Genomic DNA, 21,740 nt, shown 5'->3' with positions numbered 1-21,740 from the left:
TAAGGCTCTTGCCATCAAGCCTGACAACCTGAGGGGTTTTTTGTTTTGTTTTTGTTTTGTTTTTCAAGACAGGGTTTCTCTGTGTAGTCTTGGCTGGCTGTCCTGGACTTACTTTATAGACGAGGCTGGTCTCGAACACAGAGATCTGCCTGCCTCTGCCTCCGGAGTGCTGGGATTAAAGGCGTGCACCACCACCGCCCACCTTGAACCCGAGTTTGATCCCCCAAGGCCCAAAGGGTAAAAGAGGAGAACCCACTCTTGTAAATTGTCCTCTGACCTGCACCCCCGCCATAGCACTCACATGCCCCTCCCTACATGTGCACACGTAACTACAAATAAATATAATGAAAAATTAAAAAGAAAAGGAATCTTGCTGTATTGTTCAAGCTGACCTCAAACCGCTCGGTGAATGAAAAAAAAAAAGACAAAAAGGAAGGACAGGACTGCTCCTAGGTATGGTGGAGACGGTAGCACCTCAGCCATTTGTCCCAGGGTTAGAGACAATACTGGCCAGGCTCAAGTGGCCCTCCTCTCTCCATCCCCCAGTACTAGATTAGCAGGTTTGCCCACCATGTCCAGCTGGTATGTTCAGGGTTTGTATGGCAGAGTCCATGCACTGAAACTGGTAAGTTCCAAACCTGGGCCAAGCGGCTGAGGTGCCTCTTTAACATATCAAAGCAGACCTGGCCCCCAGGTTCTCCCAGCATACCCCAGTCCCTAGCTGTTACAGGGTATGGCTGGCACACCCCACCCTCTACCCTGAACTCTGCAGCCCAGTCCCGGGCTGCCCTTCCCCCAGGGGCTCGTCCCTTTATAATCCAGACATTTTGGATGCCCACTCTCTGTGCCCCTTTTTCCCTTCTTTTGTACCTTTGGCCTCCTGGCTGCAGTATTTGGTTCCCCTCTCTCCCTTCTCCCTCCCGTCTGCCCACATGGTTCAGGGTCATGACCACTCTGGACTCTTCCCGGATGTGTCTGCCTCTGGCTATGCTCTCCCACAGATCTAAACTCTCTCCTCCACCATACCTAGGAGCAGTCACATTTCTTTCCTTTTTTATTTATTTATTTCATTCAGAAACTAGTTGGGGAGCTTTGGGTGGACTCACTCAAATTTTGTACCTCTAAACTTCCCTGGTCCCCCACTGCTGGCAGAACCAACTCCTCCCAATTGGCCGGAGGAGACCAGGCGGCGGCGGCCTGTGCTTGGCTACTGTGAGGTGGATATCAGGCATCAATGCTCCTCCTCCTCCTCATGTGCTTCCTGTCCAGCATCAGGCATCAGCCACTGTTGTTTACTGGACTCTGAACTGCTCTGGGACTAGAGAATGTGAGGGGAAAATGGTAGGCATGCTCCTGGCCTTGGCCTTGAGAACCCTGACAGGGGCGGGTCCCCCAACATGGTTAGGTAATCTTTTCACAATGGATATTGGCCAGGGTCATACGACAAAGCAAAAGTGTTTTAAGATCTACTAAGAGCCAGGCTGCGGTGGCGTACGCCTTTAATCCCAGAACTTGGAGGCAGAAGAAGGTGCATCTCTTGGTTCGAGGCTAGCCTGATCTCTGAGAGAGAGAGAGTGTTCGTTCCAGGACACCCAAGGCTACACAGAGAATCTCTGTCTCTGAGGGAAAAGAAAAAGTCATGAACCATGAAAGCTTTCAGGAGCTCTCCCCTTGCTTCCATGGATGGTGAGTAAGTTTCACTCCAGGACGGAGTTGCTGAATTGATAAACCTACCATCCTTCCAACCTCCTCTTGTGGACCAGGAACACAGAGCCTCAATTTGAGGAAAAGAGATGTTGTTCCCAGCGGCACACAGACCCTCTTGGTGCAAGCAGGAGGAGAAAGGGTTCACTGCCTCCCAGCTGCTGAGCAACTCAGCCGGAGGACAACAGAAGACAGTGGCCACCTCAGGGAAGAGCCATCAGCAGAAAAGTGGCAAGCCAGCTAGAAAGGTAACAAAGTCAGGTTTGGAGAATGGGGGTTGGGGAGACCCTGTTGAGAGCCACACTTGCAAGTCCTCTGAAGAAGCCACAGTCAGAGAAGAGACTGATTACAACATCATAAGTGTGTGGGGATGCAATGCAGCAGATGGAAGCCAAAATGACCTTGGGCTATCTCAGACCCTTACATAAAGATGTGTTATCAGCCCGCGTCTGACCTAACATCCTAATGAAGATGAGCTAAAACTTCTGGAATGTACTGTTAAGCCTGCTTGCTCTCTGCTCACCCAAAAGATGAGAATGCCCTGAGAAACATCTCACGTTTTTCTTTTTTCATCCCAGCACTTGGAGAGGCAGAGGCAGGTGGATCGCTGTGAGTTCGAGGCCAGCCTGGTCTACAAAGTGAGTCCAGGACAGCCAAGGCTACACAGAGAAACCCTGTCTCGAAAAACCAAAAAAAAAAAAAAATCTGTTAAGTCCAGGAGTGGTGCACATCTTACTTAAATCCCAGTGCTCTGGCAGTGGAGGTGGGAGGGGGCAGTTGATCTCTTTTTTGTTTTTTGTTTTTGAAACATGGTTTCTCTGTGCACCACCATGCCCAGCTATCCAACACCCAACTGTAAAAGGAATCACTCACCTCAGGACAAAAAAAAAGGGGGGGGGGTGTTGGGCAGGGAGACAAGATCCACTTATCTCCTTCCAAGGCTTGCCCTCAACAATCTAACTTCCTTTCACAAGCTCCTCCTCCCCCCTCCCAGTAGCACCAAGCTAGAGACCAAGCCTTGCCTTCAAAGCATGGGCTTTTGTAATTTATTTATTTTATTTGTATTGGTGTTTTGCCCACATGTTTGTCTGTGTTGGGTCCCCTGGAACTGGAGTTACAGACAGTTGTGAGCTGCCATGTGGGTGCCGGGAATCGAACTCAGGACCTCTGGAAGAGAAACCAGTGCTCTTAACCGCCGAGCCATCTCTCTAGCGCACCCCCCTCCCGCCCCCGCCCAGCATGGGCTTTTGAAGGATGTTCCAAATTGTAACATCTGATGTGACCGCCACTAGCCAACCTGTACAGCAGAGGCCAAGGACCTTGGACCCTTATACTACATCATCTGCTCTGAACATGATTGTGTCCTCCTCCTGTGGTTCCTCTTCTAACATCTCTATCCCAGGTCCCCAGATTCCTTACCACCCACGGGACAGTGCTGTACACGAACAGCCCACCTCATACCCTATGACGCCTAGAATAAGCTTATGGCTCAGGACTGTTTGTCTCAAACTCCTCAGCAGCCTAAGAGAGTGGGAGCACAATCTGCTGAAGGTACATACCAAGATGCCTGCCAGGTGCCAGTCTCTTCCAGAAAGAGACAAATGAGCCTTTTTTTTTTCCCTGAGACAGGGATTCTCTGTGTAGCCCTGGCTGTCCTGGACTCATTCTACAGACCAGGCTGGCCTCGAACTCACAGAGATTCATCTGCCTCTGCCTCCCAAGTGCAGGGATTAAAGGTGTATGCCACACCCCCCCAACATTTTTCTTTAAGGTTTTTAAAAAATAATTTATTTTTATTTGATGTGCATTGTATGTCTGTGGGTGTCAGATTTGGGAGTTACAGACAGTTGTGAGCTGCCATGTGGGTGCTGGGAATTGAACCCTGGTCCTCCAGAAGAACAGTCAGTGCTCCCAACCGCTGAGCCATCTCTCCAGACCTTTAAGTTTTTAAAGATTTATTTATTTTACACATATGCATGTTTTGCCTGAATGTATGAATGGATGCCATGGCATCCACAGTGCCCAGGGAGTAAAGGTAGAGGGAGAAGCTCACCACGATGTGGAGCCTTTATTTTCCAAAGAAGGAGAGGGATTCAGCCTCCTTGGAAAAGACTGACTCCTGGCTACCTCACTCCAGTTACTTTATTCAATCATTACACAAGATTAATTGGGGCTGGGAAAGGTTCCAACTACCAAAGTTAGCTTGCCCTTGCTGCCTGTGAGAGCAGACAACCCACACAAATCTCAGTCCCTTTCAACCATGGCTAGCCATAATCAAAAGTGAGAACTCCAGGTTTGCCAGAAGTGTCTTAGGAGCAAGGTCTGTGCAGCTACAAGCTCTCACACAGCACCAAGTGCAGACTTTCCAGGGAGACAACACTTCAAGGCTCAAACAAGTCTCAAAACAGCTTCTCAGCCTCTACTGATTAACCCAAACACAGCAAAGTCTTCACCAAAACATTTTACTCAAAGCCAGACACAAAGGCTTCACTTAACATGTCACTATAAAGGAGGTCAGGAGAGAGTGTTGGATCCCCCAGCACTGGAGGAATATATAATACTTAATTACAGAAAATATGAATTTTAGTATTTTGCTATCATCACCCCTTCTTGTGTGGAAGCACACAATAGTCTACCTTTGGCTTGTATTGTGTTAGTATGTTTAATTTATTTATTGATTTCACTATTCACATGTGTGGTATATTTGTGTATGTATGTATGTATGTATATACATGGGTGCACATGTCTGTGCATACACGTGGAGCACATAGGTTGACGTCAGGCATCATCTTTGATTGCTCTTCCACCTTACTCATCCAGGCAGGGCCTCACAGGGTCTTTTAATCAAACCCCGAATTCATCTATATAGCTAGTCTTGCTAGCCTGCTCACGAGAGTCCCTTGCCTCCTCTTGGGTAGAATTACAGGCAGAGTGCCACACCTACCCAGCACGTACATGGGTTTCTTAGGATCTGACCTTGCAACCAGTACTTAGCACCTGAGCCATCATCTCCTCAATTTGGGATGGTTTTTGGGTTTTGTTTTGTTTGATTTGGGGTTGGTGTGTGTGTGTGTGTGTGTGTGTGTGTGTGTGTGTGTGTGTGTGTGTGTGTGTGTACACACTCACATGCCATGACACACACACATGTGAAGGTCAAAGGACAACTTCCAGGAGTCTGTTCTCTCCTTTCTTCTACCATCTGGTCCCAGGAGCTGAACTCAGTTCATCCGTCTTGGCAACAAGTATCTTTACCCCCTGAGCCTTCCAGCTGGCCTCGCCCCGCGGGCACGCACATTCACTTTGTGCGTGTGAATGTGGTGGGTGTATGGAGTTCAACGGGCAGGAGTCAGTTCTCTCCTTCCATGTGGACCCCGGGGATTGGTTTATGATGTCAGACTTGCTGTGAGATACTGTAACCTGCTAAGCTATCTCGCTTACCAGACCAGGATGCTTAATTTACACAGTTTGAGTTGCTGCCTTCAGTTTCCTAAAAATTTGTTAAGTGAATGTTGGCTTGGGATGAAGACAACATTTCCAACTAATTCCTGAAATGATCCCAACATAATTCTATCATTTTTTTTTACTATATATTTATTTAAAGTGGCACTCTCAGCACTGACGATATAAAATCAAAATGTCAACCCTGAAGAACACTGAAGATGCTCCACGTACTATAGTGTCAAATAGCCAAGATGTAGCTCTTTACCTTAAAAGAAACAAGCACCCCCATCTTATTAACGTGCAAGTGTGAGCCAGGCATGGTGGCACACGCCTTTAATCCCAGCACTCGGGAGGCAGAGGCAGACAGATTGCTGTGAGTTCAAGGCCAGCCTGGTCTACAATGCAAGTCCAAAACAGCCAAAGCTACACAGAGATAAGCCTGTCTCAAAAAACTAAACAAACAAACAAAATACAATTTTCTTTTATGAATCTATTACTATTGCAAGAGCAGCAAGTGCCCTCAACCCTGAGCCAAGCCCACACCACGGCCACCTCAAACATCTTGGAGCTAGGTACAGTGGCACAACCTGTAATCTCAGCGCCTGTCATCAGAATTTCAAGGTAGCACATTTGTATTACCCGCTCCAAGACCCAGGGAAAATCAGCCGAGAGGGGCTGGAAAGACTGTAAGAGCCGAAGGATTGGGAAGAGTGCAACGAAACACTGTCTTCTGGATGTGACATGGCCGTGGAGTCAAGAACACATAGCACCTGTAGCCGGTGAGGCACAAGCACCACACACCTGAGGTATAAAGGGAAGCTAGCGGGGAAGAAGAAGGAAGAGGGTGCTAGTAAAGATGTGGGGAAGTGACAGGGCACAACAGATGCATGATCATAACACATTGCATAAGTGTATGAAATTATCAAAATGGAAAAAAAAAGGAATATTAAGGTCACCTCAGCCATAGAACAAGTTCAAAGCCACCATGGGCTACACGAGACTCTAAAAAGAAGAAGAAAAAAATCAAGTTAAATTAAGTGACTTTCTCTATGTAGAAGGTGATATCAGGCTGGAGAGATGGCTCAGCAGTTAGGAGCACTGGCTATTCTTCCAGAGGACCTGGGTTCAGTTCCCAGCATCCACATGGCAGCTCACACCTGTCTGTAACTTTAATTCCAGAGGAACTGGAATACTCAGGTAGCCATACATACAAACAAAACACTGATGTGCACAAAATAATAAATAAATAAATCTTTTTTTTTAAAAAAAGAAGGTGATATCATAAAAGTATTATTATTGAGGCTGGAGAGATGGCTCAGTGGTTAAGAGCATTGGCTCCTCTTCCAGAGGACCCGGGTTCAACTCCCAGCACCCACATGGCAGTTCACAACTGTCTGTAACTCCAGTTTCTGTGGATCTGGCTCACTCAGACATTCATGTAGGCCAGGAATCAGATATACATTTAAAAAATAAACAAATATTTAAAAAGAAAGCTTTGAAGCATGTGCACGCGTATGCACGCACGCAGGCACGCACGCAGGCATGCACGCACATGCGTGTACACACACACACACACACACACACACACACACACACACACACAGAATTCTCCAAATCATTTTTTAAAGAAAATTATTATTATCTTCAGAGGTTGTCAGTGAATACATGTAAGAAGGGGAGGGGAAGGTTGTACAGTTAAGTACATCAGGCCATTAGATAACATTATATTGCTTCTATTTTCTTTTACAATATAGACTTTTTCCACTTGAAATTTTTTACTGCATGTTGGACTGTTTTCTCATTTTATTTGCTGACTTCCAAATCTGCAACTTCGTCTTCCCTACTTTTCCAGGGTCTGGTGAGAGAGGGGAGTCAACACAGCAGGCCTGGGAATCACGCTTCAGAACGCAAGGCTGCTGGTGCCTGGGCACGCAGTTTTGGGAAGATGCCCACCATTCCCTGATAAGAGTAGTTTGCTGTGACTCAACTGTTTGTACAAACAAATACAGCTCATGCTGAACAGCAGCTTTCCTTCTGAGAGTCAGGAATTTGAGTGCCTGCCCAGCAGAGCATGCCTATGCAGCGCTACACTCAAACCCCGGCACAGACTCTCTGTGGGCCTCCCGGGCAGAAGGCATCTCAACACACGCTGTCCCAACTTGTAGGGGGAATGACGTGCGTGCGAGCCTGCATCCAGGAGGGCTCTGAAAGCTAGCCCCTGGCTGCTTCTAGACTTCACCTCATGAACTTTCCCTTGGCTGACTTTGATTTCAATTTTTCTTTCGTGTTAAGTCCTCTCACGCATGAGTCCTGAGTTCTGAGACCTCCTAGCAAATTGCTTCCCTAACACAGCCCTCAGATTTGTGTAGTAGGCCCCATGATGGTTAATTTTGATTGTTAACTTGGTTGGATTAAGAAAAACCTAGATTGGGGGCTGGGAGATGACAGTTAAAAGTACTAGCTGCCTCCCCGCACTCAGGAGGCAGAGGCAGGGGGATTGCTGTGAGTTCGAGGCCAGCCTGGTCTACAAAGTAAGTCCAGAACAGCCAAGGCTAACACAGATATACTCTGTTTCAAAAAAAAAAAAAGTACTTGCTGCTCTTGCAAAGGATCAGAGTTCAGTTCCCAGCACCCATGTTTGGTGGCCACACCTGTCTCTAGCTCCAGCCCCAGGGGATCCAGTACCTTCTTCTGGGCTTTTGGGGCACTCTCAAACACCAGGGCACACATGTGCTCATGAGCATGCATGTGTGCACACAGACACAGACACACATGCACACACACACACATGGTAGTGGGAAGAAAGAGAGAGAATATGAATTTTTAAAACAAAAAAAAAATCCCAGCATGGTGGCACACGCCTTTAATCCCAGCACTGGGTGGTTCTCTGTGAGTTAAAGGCCAGCCTGGTCTACAAAGTCTAGGACAGCCAAGGCTACACAGAGAAACCCCTGTCTTGAAAACCCTAAGCAAACAAAACCCAACAACCAAACTTGGAAAAGTCTAAGCCATCAGTGTGGCGCTTTCAGGAGTGTTTCTGATGAGTATTTCCCGGTAAGGGTTCCTGAAGAGGGAAGGGTTGGCTGCAATGGGTGCTCCTTCCCACAGGCTGGGGAGGGAGGCCCACACACTGGGAAGGGAGGAAGGAGGAAGCCAGGGGAGTAGAAGCAGTTTTACTTCTCTGCTTTTCGACCACCAAAACCTAAGACTCTCCAGCCACATGCTCCGGCCACTGTGAGCTCCGCTGTGCCTCCTGGTCATGGTGGACACTGTCCTCTCGGACGCCGAGTCAAAGGAAAGCCTCCCTCTCACATCTGCTTTTGTCAGGCAATTGATTATAGCAAAAACAAACAAATAAACAAATGAACAAACAAAGTGATAAAGTCCATGAATCTGAAACCTATCTATGTGTACGTTCTACAGCCAGAGTGTGAGGGTTGAGGTCCTTGTTCTTAAGGGTTGGAAAGACACTTACTAGGAGACAGGGTGAGGACTCTACGGGGCTGGAAGAAGCGGCGGCCACCGACCTCCTCTGGACTCCTCAGGCTGAAGGCCAGCATTATTCTGCCTATTCTAAACTGCTGAGGCTGGCAGCACACAGTGGGGTGGGGTAGAGGGCCTTTGGATTCCCTGAGGCAATTTAGTACCAACCACCTGTGGTAAGGACCAGCAATGCCCAAGACCCAACAGGGATAGCAGGTGCTCATCTGTGTTGGAAACAATAGGCCATATGGCCAATGTTCAGCCATCTTGTCCAAGTCTGCACCTTTAAGACCTTTAAGTCTCTGTCTTTCCCAGAGCTTGCCTTTCACCAGAAACTAGCTGACCCTGTTGTGACTCAGCAGTTAGACTAACGACAGATAGAGAGGGAGCAACCCTGTTGTGACTCAGCAGTTAGACTAAGGACAGATAGAGAGGGAGCACCCTGTTGTGAGTCAGCAGTTAAACTAAAGTTAGATGAAGACAAAGCAAGATGCCCTTTGTGGCAGGACATTATGACCCTGCCTGGAATTCCCTATGTTTTGAGAAAAGCCTGCAGCTGGGTTGCTATAGCAATATGCTTCTCTGCCCTCTGACTTATAAAAGCTGCTGCCTGACTAATAAAGTTGGAGAATTTGATCAATCAGACTTGCTCTCCTTCTTTGTGTCTTGCATTCTCAACAGGTGAACTCCACCTGAGTTTTAGTCGAACCCCGCAGGGAACAGCCCTGGTAAGAGCAGCTTGGCCCAGCTGCTGAGGGTCAAGGACTGAAGATGACTGGGCCAAGCTGCATCAGCAGCGGTTGGCCCTCTTATTAGCTGGTGCCCCGCCATCACGGAAGCACAACCACTGTAACATTGTGAACTGCTGGTACGGGGGTCCTTGTGGTAGACTGTTTCTCCAGCCCAACATAGTCTATCCAGACCACTTGCTTTTCTTGTACTAAAATGTTGACAGTCTTCCCATTGAGGTGTGAAGTCCATGTCCCCCACGCTGGTTCTGTGTGCCTTGAGAGGGTCATCCTTGGGACCTATCCGTCCTCTCTACTCAGTATTATATACTCAGCTCACGGCTTCAGTTTTTAAGTTTGAATCATGACATGCATTTTCTTATGCACTAACCAGGGGCTGAATGATTGGGGTCAGAGGGTGAGAAGGGTGGACTCCTTGCTAATTATCATGAGGGGATGGGATGGGGGTGAAGGGGGTCTCTTTTTCTTCTTCTTCTTCTTCTTCTTCTTCTTCTTCTTCTTCTTCTTCTTCTTCTTCTTCTTCTTCTTCTTCTTCTTCTTCTTCTTCTTCTTCTGGACACAACATCCTTTCTATTGGGCTGGACTGACATGAGAGGCTGGAACGTACAGAGCTAGAGATGGAAGGCTGACAAGACTGTCAGATGACAGACAGATCCTCTGCCTACTCTAGCTCCCAGAAACCAGGCCATGCTCCTGCAGCCTCTGTGCCCCTGCACCCTCTGTGCCCCTGCAGCCTCTGCGCCTCTGCAGCCTCTGCACCCCTGCAGCCTCTGCACCCCTGCAGCCTCTGCGTCCCTGCAGCCTCTGCGTCCCTGCAGCCTCTGCGCCCCTGCAGCCTCTGCGCCCCTGCAGCCTCTGCGCCCCTGCAGCCTCTGCGTCCCTGCAGCCTCTGCGCCCCTGCAGCCTCTGCGCCCCTGCAGCCTCTGCGCCCCTGCAGCCTCTGCGCCCCTGCAGCCTCTGCACCCCTGCAGCCTCTGTGCCCCTGCAACTCTTGTGTCCTTTCCCTTCCCTCCCCAGACATAAGAAAGCGTTGAGTTACCGCTAGTCCTGATTTTGACGGTTCATCTATCTGAGGCAGGAGTGTATCTGCCACAGGATGGGCATGGAGGTCATCAGACTATAACCTCTGTGAGGAGTAGAAGTTCTCCTTCCACTATAGGGGTCCTGGTGGGTTTTTTGGGGGGGCAGAGTTTCTCTGCGTAGCCCTGGCTGTCCTGGAACTCTCACCAGGTCAACTCACAGAGATCAACCTGCCTCTGCTTCCTGAGCGCTATGATTAAAGGCACGCACCACTGCCACCCAGCTGTTGCTTTTTGGAATCTTGATATGTACCTCTGGCTGTTTTGTTGTTGTAGCTTTTTTGAATCTTTTTTTTTTCTTTTGATTTTTCGAAACAGGGTTTCTCTGTGTAGTCTTGGCTGTTCTGAACTCACTTTGTAGACCAGGCTGGCTTCGAACTCACAGCGATCCGCCTGCCTCTGCCTCCCGAGTGCTGGGATTAAAGGCGTGCACCACTACGCCTGGCTTGAATACACACACACACACATCTCGGGTTGGCCTTGAACTAAGCACTCTTCCTACCAGAGCCTCCCTAGTGCTGTGATTATAGGTGGGACCACAGCATCTGGCTTGGCGTTACATACTTGTTGTCTATTTCACACCCATGGGGTAGAAACAGTAAATTGTATTCCCACCGTGTCCTCCTAAACTTCCCCGTGTGTTCCAGGGCTCATGATTAAAAAATGCTATTCCCAATGGAGGGCTCGTGGGCCCAGATTCTAAGTATGTTATCTTTTTTTCTCACCCAGAGCAAATAATAATTTAGTGATTGTTTGCTTGTGGAACTCGCAGAGATCCTCCTACCTCTGAGTACTCAACCACACCTGGCCATTAAAAAAAAAAAAGTTAGCTATTCACATTCATGGTTGCATGTGGGGGGGTCTCAAGACAACTTTTTAGAGTCGGTTTTCTCCTTCCACCTTTATGTGGCTTCTGGAGATTGAATTTAGGTTTCAGACCTGGTGGCAAGTGCCTTGATCAGCTGGACTATCTCACTGGCCCCTGACTTCTTGTGGTTATAGGTAAAAGATGATAACAGATTCACAGAAAGGAAACGGAGATGAACTTATTCTTCAGATGAGCTTTATTAGGAGAGCTACGGTGTTACTGTCACAGACAACAAGGCCCTGAATGGGGGAGAATAAGCATTCAGAAAAGTTTGCTCTGGAGAGAAGACTGTAACAGAGTGGGCCGGGTGTCCTGAAGGGAAAGAGCACGCACCTCCCAAGGATTTGGAGAGTTAGAACAGCACAACAACCAGGTGTGGCAGTGCACAGCTTTAATCTCAGCACTTGGGAGGTAAAGGCAGGTGGATCTCTCTGAATTCGAGGCCAGTCTGCTCTAAGAGGGAGTTACAGGACAGCCAAGGCTACGCAGAGAAACCCTGTCTCCAAACAAACAAACAAAAACCCAGCATAGCAAAAACAAAATCTCACGACTATGGGTTTCATATTTTGAGTGAAACCACTCCAAAACGGTGTATACTAAATGATCAAATAATCAAAATAATCAGAACTCCAAAACCTACTCTACAGCTGCATATATACAAATGCAGGCGTTTTGTGCTTGCATTCAGGCGATAGAGAAAATATACTGGCCAAGATAAGGGAGGGAAACATGGATTTAACAAAGCAAATGGAAAACAAACTCCTAAACTTAAAACTGCTCCACAAAGAAAATATCACGTGTATGTGAAACAAAAATATCGTACTTGGTTATACTGACCACTGTAAAAACCACACGGGCTAAAGACAAAGACAAAAACAGCACCCAAACAACGGCTCGCAGCGGCCTGTAAGTCCCGTTCCAGGCCCTCTGATGCCCTCTTCTGACCTCCACAGCACCACGCACGCGCGCGACCCATACATGCAGGTAAAAGTTCATCCAATACAAATAAAGAATGTAAAAAAAAAAAAAAATTAAAAGAAAAGAGATCAAAGTATGTCTCCGCCGGAGCCAGCGCCTCCAACAAACAGAAGACGTCCGGAGGGAGAAGCCGGAGGGCGTCCCTCGTTTAGCAATACCCAAAGAGCTGCAAAACCAGGTTTGGCCCGGGCCTTCGGTTTCCCGGAACTGAACGACCGAACCAGTACATTCAGAAAGCTGAGGACGCCGCGAGCCGTACTTCCCTCGGACCGGAAAGGGACTAGGTCACCGGAAGCTGTAGTTCACCGAGACCCAGAGAGGTACGGACCGCCGGAAGCCGAAGGTCATGGAAGCCTGGGCCATCTAAACCGTCGTGCTCTCGGAGGCGGAGCGAGGAGCGCACAACATGGCTGGGCTGGAGCTCCTGTCCGATCAGGGTTACCGGATAGACGGTCGGCGCGCGGGGGAGCTACGCAAGATACAGGCGCGGATGGGCGTGTTTGCGCAGGCCGACGGCTCGGCTTATATCGAGCAGGGCAACACCAAGGCGCTGGCGGTGGTGTACGGGCCTCACGAGGCGAGTAAGCGGCAGGAACGCGGGGCTCGGGGCCGCACGTCGCGGGGAGCAGACCTAAGTCTCACGGTGTAACTCTTCCCTCCCAGCGGGCCCTCTGTTACTTTTTCATCCTGGGCTGCCCGCATCGCCTCAGCCAGCCTGGCGAAGCTCCACTCACGCCCTGTTCTCTGAGCTAATTATTCCGACGTCTTGGCGGGAAGAAACCTCCCAAGCCACTACTTTTTTTTTTTTTTTTTAATCTTTCTGCACCTACTATGTCGGTTTTACGGAGTCTTTCGTGCCGCTTGTTTCTCTACTGGAACATAAACTCCCAAGACAGGGACTTTAGATGAAATGTCTGCCTTTATTACTGTGTCGCAGTGCTGTGTCGAGGCCGGCAAAAAACACGCACGTTTTAACGTTTGCTTGGCCTATGGGAGCTCAGCTTTCTGGGAGGAAAACGGGATGATGGTCAGGTATAGAACACATCAGGGCAGACTATTGGTAGACAGGGGAGCAATAGATGAAATAAAGTTGACGACCTCTGTGAGTTCGAGGCCAGCCTGGTCTACAAAGTGAGTCCAGGACAGCCAAGGCTACACAGAGAAACCCTGTCTCGAAAAACCAAAAAAAGAAAAAAGAAAAAGAAAGTTGAGGGGTTACCAAGGAGGTGAGGATACAGAGCTTTGACGGGCAGGGAAATTGAGATGGAAGTCTCTGGAAGGTAAGTAAAATGTTAGTGTGTAAGACGACACAGATCAGATGCTTGCCAAAGACAACATGATATGACTTAGGCTGAGAAGTAGGCCCTTCCTCCATTTATGATTTGGAAGCAAAGTAGCTGCATCTTTCTGAAGGAAGAAGAGGAGGAAGGTTGACGCACTGAGTGTGACCCAGGAGGCAGGCCTGGCTTATTTATTCTTTCTTCTCTTCTCCAGATCCGGGGCTCCCGGTCTCGAGCCCTGCCTGACCGGGCTCTAGTGAACTGCCAGTATAGTTCAGCAACCTTCAGCACAGGTGAGCGCAAGCGAAGGCCTCATGGGGACCGGAAGTCTTGTGAGATGGGGCTGCAGCTACGCCAGACCTTCGAGGCGGCCATCCTCACCCAGCTGCACCCACGCTCTCAGATTGACATCTATGTGCAGGTGAGCCCCCTGCAGGCTCAGGCCCCTCCCCCAGGGGGCGGGGCTTTAAGGAAATGAGGTGGGCCTGAGTTGCAGGAGGCTGTCAGTCTGATAATCCTGATGCCTCCTGCCTCCTGCAGGTGCTGCAGGCAGATGGTGGGACCTATGCAGCGTGTGTGAACGCAGCCACGCTGGCAGTGATGGATGCTGGGATACCCATGCGGGACTTTGTATGCGCATGCTCAGCTGGCTTCGTGGATGGCACAGCACTAGCGGACCTCAGTCACGTGGAGGAAGCTGCCGGAGGGCCCCAGCTAGCCTTGGCCCTGCTGCCAGCCTCAGGCCAGATCGCACTGCTGGAGATGGACTCGAGGCTGCATGAAGACCACCTGGAGCAGGTGCTAGAGGCAGCTGCCCAGGCGGCCCGAGATGTGCACACCGTGCTGGATCGTGTGGTCCGGCAGCACGTGCAGGAGGCCTCTATCTTACTGGGGGACTGAGTGTGGACCACCCATATCCAGAATAAAGGCCTGCTCCTCTGCTGAACGCACCTCACTGTACAGCACTCCAAAGCCACTAAGAGCCCTGCAGAGCAGTTTGTAGTGATGTCCCTAAGTGGAGAGAGGACTAACTGTGCTAGGAAGAACAAGAGCGCTCAAGCCCTCAGCCTAAGGAATATGCCATGTTCCCACAGCCCATCTGAGACCCGAGCACAGGGCTGAGGTAGCACTCAGCTGCCTATGGGTGCCCATCCCTAGAGACGTACAGTTCTCAAATTATAGGCAGCAATGTCTTTGGGGTCTCAAGATACCCTACATACCAGTTATTGGCATTACAATTCATAACACAGTTGCAGTTGTGAAGTAGCAATCAAACACTGGGAGGCGCGAAATATGGTTGGGGTCACCAGAACAGGAGGAACTGGATTAAACGTTAGAACTGTTGAGGACCACTGGACTAGTGTCTCCTTTCCTTGGAAGTCAACTAGAGCCTTTTCTGCCACTTACTTTGGACTCTAAAAGGATAATCTGTGTTGTCTCTTGGGGATCTGTCTTTAGACCCTTACCTCTGCACCCTTTCCTCTGCCCACCACCTTGCCCGCTGTGCCAGTGCTAGTCTGCCATCTTTCCAGTGCCCTTATATCTGACCTTGATGACTTTGATTCTGAGCCCACCGCTTAGGTGAGCCCACTGTCTTTTTAAAAAAGATTTATTATGTATACAGCATTCTGCCTGCACGCCAGAAGAGGGCACCAGATCTCCTTACAGATGGTTGTGAGCCACCATGTGGTAGCTGGGAATTGAACTCATGACCTTTGGTAGAGCAGTCAGTGCTCTTAACCTCTGAGCCATCTCTCCAGCCCTGAGCGCGCTGTCTTAAGGTTCATGACGTGCATATAAATGATTCAACAGCTGAGCCTCAGTTCGCCCGGGCCCTTAAGTCAAACCTACAAAGTTAATTCAGTCTGTCGCTTCAGCAGGCATTTGTCTTTAAGACCTAGCTCTGCACCCACCTGTGTTACACACCTTCTTCTTTGACTCCTGAGAGTCAAAGGCTCGCACACTATTGCTGCTCGATCTTGAACTGGGTCAGGGTCCTTCCCTTCCAGAGGTGGTTCGCCGGCTGCTCCCGGAGCTCCAAGTTCCAGTTCCGCCCACTGGCCGTGACTAAGTCCTGTAGCGCTTCAGTTTACTGCAGTTCTAAGCATGCGCAGACCTGGGCTTGCGTAAAAGCGTCGTTCCCGGCGATATTTGCTCCGACCCCGCGTGGTGGCGCGGCGGATCCTGGGACCGGAAATAAAAGTAGCACGGAGCGCCGGGTCTGACAGGAATCGTGCGCGCTTGGAGGTCTCGGGCGGCGAGGAGAACGGAGACCCCCGCCCCGCCATGGGTCTCCTGTCGGACCCGGTGCGGCGGCGCGCACTCGCCCGCATCGTCTTGCGCCTAAACACTCCGCTCTGGTGAGGGCGAGCACAGGGGGCGGGACTCCCGGGAACCTAAGCGGCTGCGGCTCGGCTTTAGCCTACTGCTCCTGGCTCTGGCCCCTTTCTACAACCACCGCTCAAACGCTGAGCTCTGGTACCGATCCATCCCGGATACAGTGGCTTGGGTCTTTTCCCCGCCTCGAGACAGGCTTTCTCTACGTAGCCTTGGTTGTCCTGGAACTCACTTTGTAGACCAGGCTGGCCTCGAATTCATAGATCTACCTCGCCTCTGCCTCCCGAGTGCTGGAATTAAAGGAGTGTGCCACCACGGTCCGACTGCGGGAGGCTCCGGGGTCTTAATGGCTTAGACCATCCGGTTGGACCCCCTGGGGCAGTGGTGGAAGCCCCAAGCGGGCGTCCCTGGTCCGGCTAATTCCGAGACCCCTCTGTGCTCTCTCTATCAGCGTGCTGAGCTACGTGGCTGGCATCGCCTGGTTTTTGGCGCTGGCTTTTCCGCCGCTAACCCAGCGCACTTACATGTCGGAGAACGCCATGGGTTCCACCATGGTGGAGGAGCAGTTTGTAGGTGGAGATCGCGCCCGGAACTTTGCCCGGGACTTCGCTGCCCACCGCAAGAAGTCAGGGTTAGTGCCTAGCAGTGAGCTGGGGACTTCGGGGGGCGGCCTAGACCAGGGGGGAAGCTCTTGATCAGAGGCTATCTTTGTGTCTCCAGGGCTCTGCCAGTGGCCTGGCTGGAGCGGTCGATGCGATCCGTAGGGCTGGAGGTCTACACTCAGAGCTTCTCTCGCAAACTCCCCTTCCCGGATGAGACCCACGAGCGCTATGTATTGAGGGAAAGGGGTGTGCCTGGGAGAAAAGGGGTGGCCTGGATCGGGTGTCTTGTTGAAGTGCCCCGGAAAGAAGAGACTCAGTGGGAGGGATGGTCCAAAGACCTCTGATGGTGGGCATTGTAGTGCCAGGAAGGAGGGCAGGCTTCGTCCTGTCTTCTGTAGGGTCTGCTGAGGCTTTCCCTTCAACACTTTGTGCAGATGGTGTCAGGAACCAATGTCTATGGCATCCTGCGGGCCCCACGCGCTGCCAGCACCGAGTCCCTGGTGCTTACCGTTCCTTGTGGTCCAGACTCCACTAATAGCCAGGCTGTGGGGCTGCTGTTGGCACTTGCTGCCCATTTCCGAGGTGAGGCTCCCTGAGGCTCTGGTCGGGGAGGATTTGGCCAATGCCCCAGGCCTTGCTGACTCCTCTCTCTCTCTGGCTCCTAGGGCAGATTTACTGGGCCAAAGATATAATCTTCCTGGTAACAGAACATGATCTTGTGGGCACCGAGGCTTGGCTTGAAGCCTACCATGATGTTAATGTTACAGGTAGGTGTTGCCCCCGGATTGCTCCTGTCTCTTTTAGGGCCAGCTGTCCTCACTAGGGCTCCCTCTAGTGCTCACTGCTTGCTCCTGCAGGCATACAGTCATCTCCCCTGCAGGGCAGGGCTGGAGCCATCCAGGCAGCTGTGGCCCTGGAGTTGAGCAGTGATGTGGTCACCAGCCTTGATGTGACAGTGGAGGGACTCAATGGTCAACTGCCCAACCTTGATCTGCTCAACCTCTTCCAGACCTTCTGCCAGAAAGGGGGGCTCTTATGTACTCTCCAGGGCAAGGTGGGATGACCTGCGGGGGGGCGGGGCATGGGGGCCTATGGGAAGGGAATGACTCTGATCCTGTGCCCGTGCCTCTAAAGTTGCAGCCCCAGGACTGGACATCACTCGAAGGGCCACTGCAGGGTCTGCAGACCCTGATGCTCATGGTTCTGCGACAGGCCTCTGGCCGGCCCCATGGCCCCCACGGCCTTTTCCTGCGCTACGGAGTGGAGGCCCTAACCCTACGTGGCATCAATAGCTTCCGCCAATACAAGTATGACTTGGTGGCAGTGGGCAAGTAAGTCTCTGCTGAACCCCTTTCCATGCTCAAGGCAGTGTCTAGGTGAGGTGAGAGGATGGCTGACCCTGATCTGACCGTGCCCCTGACAGGGCCCTGGAGGGCATGTTCCGGAAGCTCAACCACCTCCTGGAGCGCCTGCATCAGTCGTTCTTCTTCTACCTGCTGCCTGCCCTCTCCCGCTTCGTCTCCATCGGCCTCTACATGCCTGCTGCTGGCTTCTTGCTCCTGGTCCTTGGGCTTAAGATATCCTCTGCCCTCATTCTCACTACTCACCTGTGGCCAGCCTCAAACCCCTTTCAACTGCAAAGTGAGGCTGGTCCTTCATCCTGCTATGGGGGTGGGGACCTGAGCCCATGATCTCCAATCTAGCAAATCCCATCCAATGTCTTGTTGGGGTCCTTGACTTGGTCCATGCTCTGGAGCTGTGGATGCAGTTACATGAGGCTGGAGTGAGCCCTGAGGAGGCCGGGAAGGCTCCTAACCCTGGGTCTCCACTCTTGGCAACACAGGTGATGTTATACTCTACTGATGTTCGAGTGGGTTTCTAGGGTCCCAGCAGTGCTCTCTGTTGCTACACGGGCCTCAGCTGGAGGGGTGGCGTGAATCCTTGGGGCTGCCCTATGCCTCTGATCTAACTTTCAAGTCCCCATGTGCTCTGCAGGGTGTGGGCCTGGCCTCACTTATGGCACCTCTACTGATCTCTCAGGCCATGGGTTTGGCTCTCTATTTCCTACCCGTGCTGGGCCAACATGTAGCCACTCAGCATTTTCCAGTGGCTGAGGCTGAGGCCGTGGTGTTGACACTGCTGGCGATTTATGTGGCTGGCCTAGCCCTCCCACACAACACCCACAGGTAAGCAGCTGGGCGGGCCAGGCGGAGGTGAGTCCCCTGGATACTTAGATGGATCCCCGACTGCCCTTGAACTTCTTACCTTGTAGAGTGGTCAGCTCACAGGTCCCAGACAGAGGCTGGATGGCACTGAAACTGGTGGCCCTCATCTACCTAGCCCTGCAGCTGGGTTGCATTGCTCTCATCAATTTCTCCCTGGGCTTCCTGCTGGCTGCCACCATGGTGCCTGCTGCTGCACTCACCAAGCCCCACGGCCCCCGGTATGTGTTGGTCAACTCCTTTTCCACCAGGGCCAATCCTCATTTATTCAATTCTTGGCATCCACTGTGATACATGCATAAATGTTGCCCTTCCACCTAGGCCACTCTATGCTGCCCTGCTGGTAGTGACAAGCCCTGCAGTCACACTCCTCGGGAGCCTATTCCTGTGGCGGGAGCTACAAGAGGTACCACTGTCCCTGGCAGAGGGCTGGCAGCTCTTCCTGACAGCGTTGGCCCAGGGCGTGCTGGAACACTACACCTATGGCGCCCTCCTCTTCCCAATACTGGCCTTGGGTCTGTATCCCTGCTGGCTGCTTTTCTGGAATGTTCTCTTCTGGAAGTGAGGTCTCTGGATAAGGATTCCCCAAGCCTCCATTCTACCTCGTCCCTGGAAAATAAACAAGTGGTCTGTTTGTACTCTTTGGGATCCTGGCCCACTGTCTATTCAGAGCCCCTAGCAATTGGCTAGGCTTTCTGATTCACTCCTCTGGAGGAGTCACCCTAGTCTTCTCGGGTGCATCTCTCCTGATGGCAGAAGTGGGAGCCTGGCCTCATCAGCATCTGGAGGAAAGCCTCAGCTGGACACTGAAGGGGCAAGTACAAACCCACTCCCAGCTGCACATGCGGTGCCGTGCTAGAGGCAATTCTGGGACATGAGATAATTTGCAGCCAGGGTTTGTTTTTTTAAAAAATTTATTTATTTATTATGTATACATTGCACATCAGATCACATTATAGATGGTTGTGAGCCACCATGTGGTTGCTGGGAATTGAACACAGGACCTCTGGAAGAACAGACAGTGCTCTTAACCTCTGAGCCATCTCTCCAGCTCCGTCTTTAGTGTTTGTTTGTTTTTTTAAAAAATTTATTTATTTATTATGTATACAGTGCACATCAGATCACATTATAGATGGTCGTAAGCCACCATGTGGTTGCTGGGAATTGAACTCAGGACCTCTGGAAGAACAGACAGTCATCTTAACCGCTGACCCATCTCTCTAGCTCCGTCTTTAGTGTTTAATATGGAGTAGAAGGAATGCCAGGCTCCACTTACTTACATAGTAGCATAAGCCAAGGTGAGGTGCCCACTAGAGGCAGAACTCAGCATAGTGGAAAGAGGTGGTGTCAAAGTCTAACCAGTACCCAGCAACAATAGACAAAGAGAAAAGAACCCCAAAGCAGGGAGACACTGACAGGCCAGAACAGAAGGGGACACACCATGGAAGACAACAATCCTAAAGACACTTTGAAAACAAACAAACAAAACAACAAAAGCCAGGTCTGGAAGTGCCTTTACACTGCCCAGTCATGGCTTCAGTGTTGGTAAGGGAGACACAGCTGCTCCACCCTAGGAGGCTATAAAACCGTTGGAATCAACTCAGGGCAGGGCACCATCCTCTTAGACACCTCTCTGATGGAGCCCTTCTTCCCATGAGTTGGTTCCTCATGGCCCTGGGAAGTACCTGTGGTTTCTCTGAGGCAGAGTAATGGCTCGGCAGGCAAAAACGTCTGCTACCAAGTCTGACAGCCTGACTTTGATCTTGGGTCCTCACATAGTGGAAAGAGAACTGCACCCTACCCCCACCCCCACCCCCACCCCCACCCCCACCTGCCTAGCATCTTTTGACCACACATCTACCATAGCATGCATGTGTGTGTACAGACAACTTTTTAAAAAAAATATTTTTAAAGTTTCTTTGGGGGCCCTCTGAGGAGACCGCTGTGAAGGAGAGATAACCATGTTTTTTGTTTAGATCACAAGTAGGGAGAATAAGAAAAAGACTTGTGAGAGAGCAGATGATGTTTATCCCCTTAGAAGTCAAACCACCGTACCCGTATGGGGGAGATTGATTGTTAACCAGCTGAAAACATCCTTGAACAAATTCTGAGAGGAGATATGAATGTGAGCCAAAAACAGGAGGCTTGGATAGTTTTGGCTGTTCATCCCTCCACTTGGAGACGTTCCTAGAGAGAACCACTCAAGGGAAGGCTTTAGGGCTCCAGCTCCTGCTGAGGTTCTGGGTTCTGGTTGCTCCAGGTTCCAGCAGAAGAAATCCTGCTGATTACGCCAGGAGGATCGTTCCTAAGAGCTGATATCCTCACAGTTTCATTATTGTATTTATAATCTTTTTCTATTTAGGTTAGTCGGGTTGTAAATGAGGTACTCTCAGTTAATAAGTTTGTAATAAAATATATGTGTTAAGAAAATTGAGCCAGCCGGGCAGTGGTGGTGCACGCCTTTAATCCCAGCACTCGGGAGGCAGAGGCAGGCGGATCGCTGTGAGTTCGAGGCCAGCCTGGTGTACAAAGTGAGTCTAGGACAGCCAAAGCTACACAGAGAAACCGTGTCTCGAAAAACCAAAAAAAAAAAAAAAGAAAAAGAAAAAGAAAGAAAAAATTGAGCCTAAACCAGGCGGTTGTGGCGCATGCCTTTAATCCCAGCACTTAGGAGGTAGAGGCAAGTGGATCGCTGTGAGTTCGAGGCCAGCCTGGTCTACAAAGTTAGTCCAGGGCAGCCAAGGCTACACAGAGAAACCCTGTCTTGAGGGAAAAAAAAATTAGCCTATACCGCTGACCTACCTGGGTAGGGCTCTGGCTTACACATAGAGGGAATGTATGAAAGCCACTGAGGCACTACCTGCTTTGTCACTGAGTTGTCAATCTTTGGCCCCTTAGGCTCTACTCTAGCCCTGCCTGCTTTCTACCCCTGCCCTCCGAAGTGCTACCTGCTGAGTATATCAAAGGCCTTCCCCTATTTAATTGGCTAGGACTTGT

The 21,740-nt window shown here is 50.5% G+C and overlaps 2 protein-coding genes across 2 annotated transcripts; both read left to right on the top strand.

Annotated features, from left to right (window-relative positions):
* The first annotated feature begins 12,558 nt into the window (after positions 1-12,558).
* On the top strand, positions 12,559-14,931 carry EXOSC4 (exosome component 4). The gene is made up of 3 exons (XM_084751596.1): positions 12,559-12,879; positions 13,797-14,003; positions 14,123-14,931. Exons 1-3 carry the CDS (start codon positions 12,709-12,711, stop codon positions 14,480-14,482), a joined length of 738 nt encoding a protein of 245 aa, XP_084607722.1. The 5' UTR covers positions 12,559-12,708; the 3' UTR covers positions 14,483-14,931.
* A 778-nt stretch (positions 14,932-15,709) lies between these two features.
* Positions 15,710-19,381, top strand: GPAA1 (glycosylphosphatidylinositol anchor attachment 1). The gene is made up of 12 exons (XM_084751597.1): positions 15,710-15,942; positions 16,371-16,550; positions 16,640-16,751; positions 16,956-17,103; positions 17,187-17,288; positions 17,379-17,575; positions 17,656-17,852; positions 17,945-18,098; positions 18,269-18,364; positions 18,517-18,707; positions 18,794-18,964; positions 19,065-19,381. The coding sequence occupies exons 1-12, from the start codon at positions 15,869-15,871 to the stop codon at positions 19,306-19,308; spliced, it is 1,866 nt and encodes a 621-aa protein (XP_084607723.1). The 5' UTR covers positions 15,710-15,868; the 3' UTR covers positions 19,309-19,381.
* Positions 19,382-21,740: the final 2,359 nt, after the last annotated feature.

This window comes from Acomys minous (assembly GCF_964271855.1).
Source record: "Acomys minous genome assembly, chromosome: 12".
NCBI classification, from domain to species: Eukaryota; Metazoa; Chordata; class Mammalia; order Rodentia; family Muridae; genus Acomys; species Acomys minous.
This window is presented reverse-complemented; position numbering and strand designations above follow the sequence as displayed.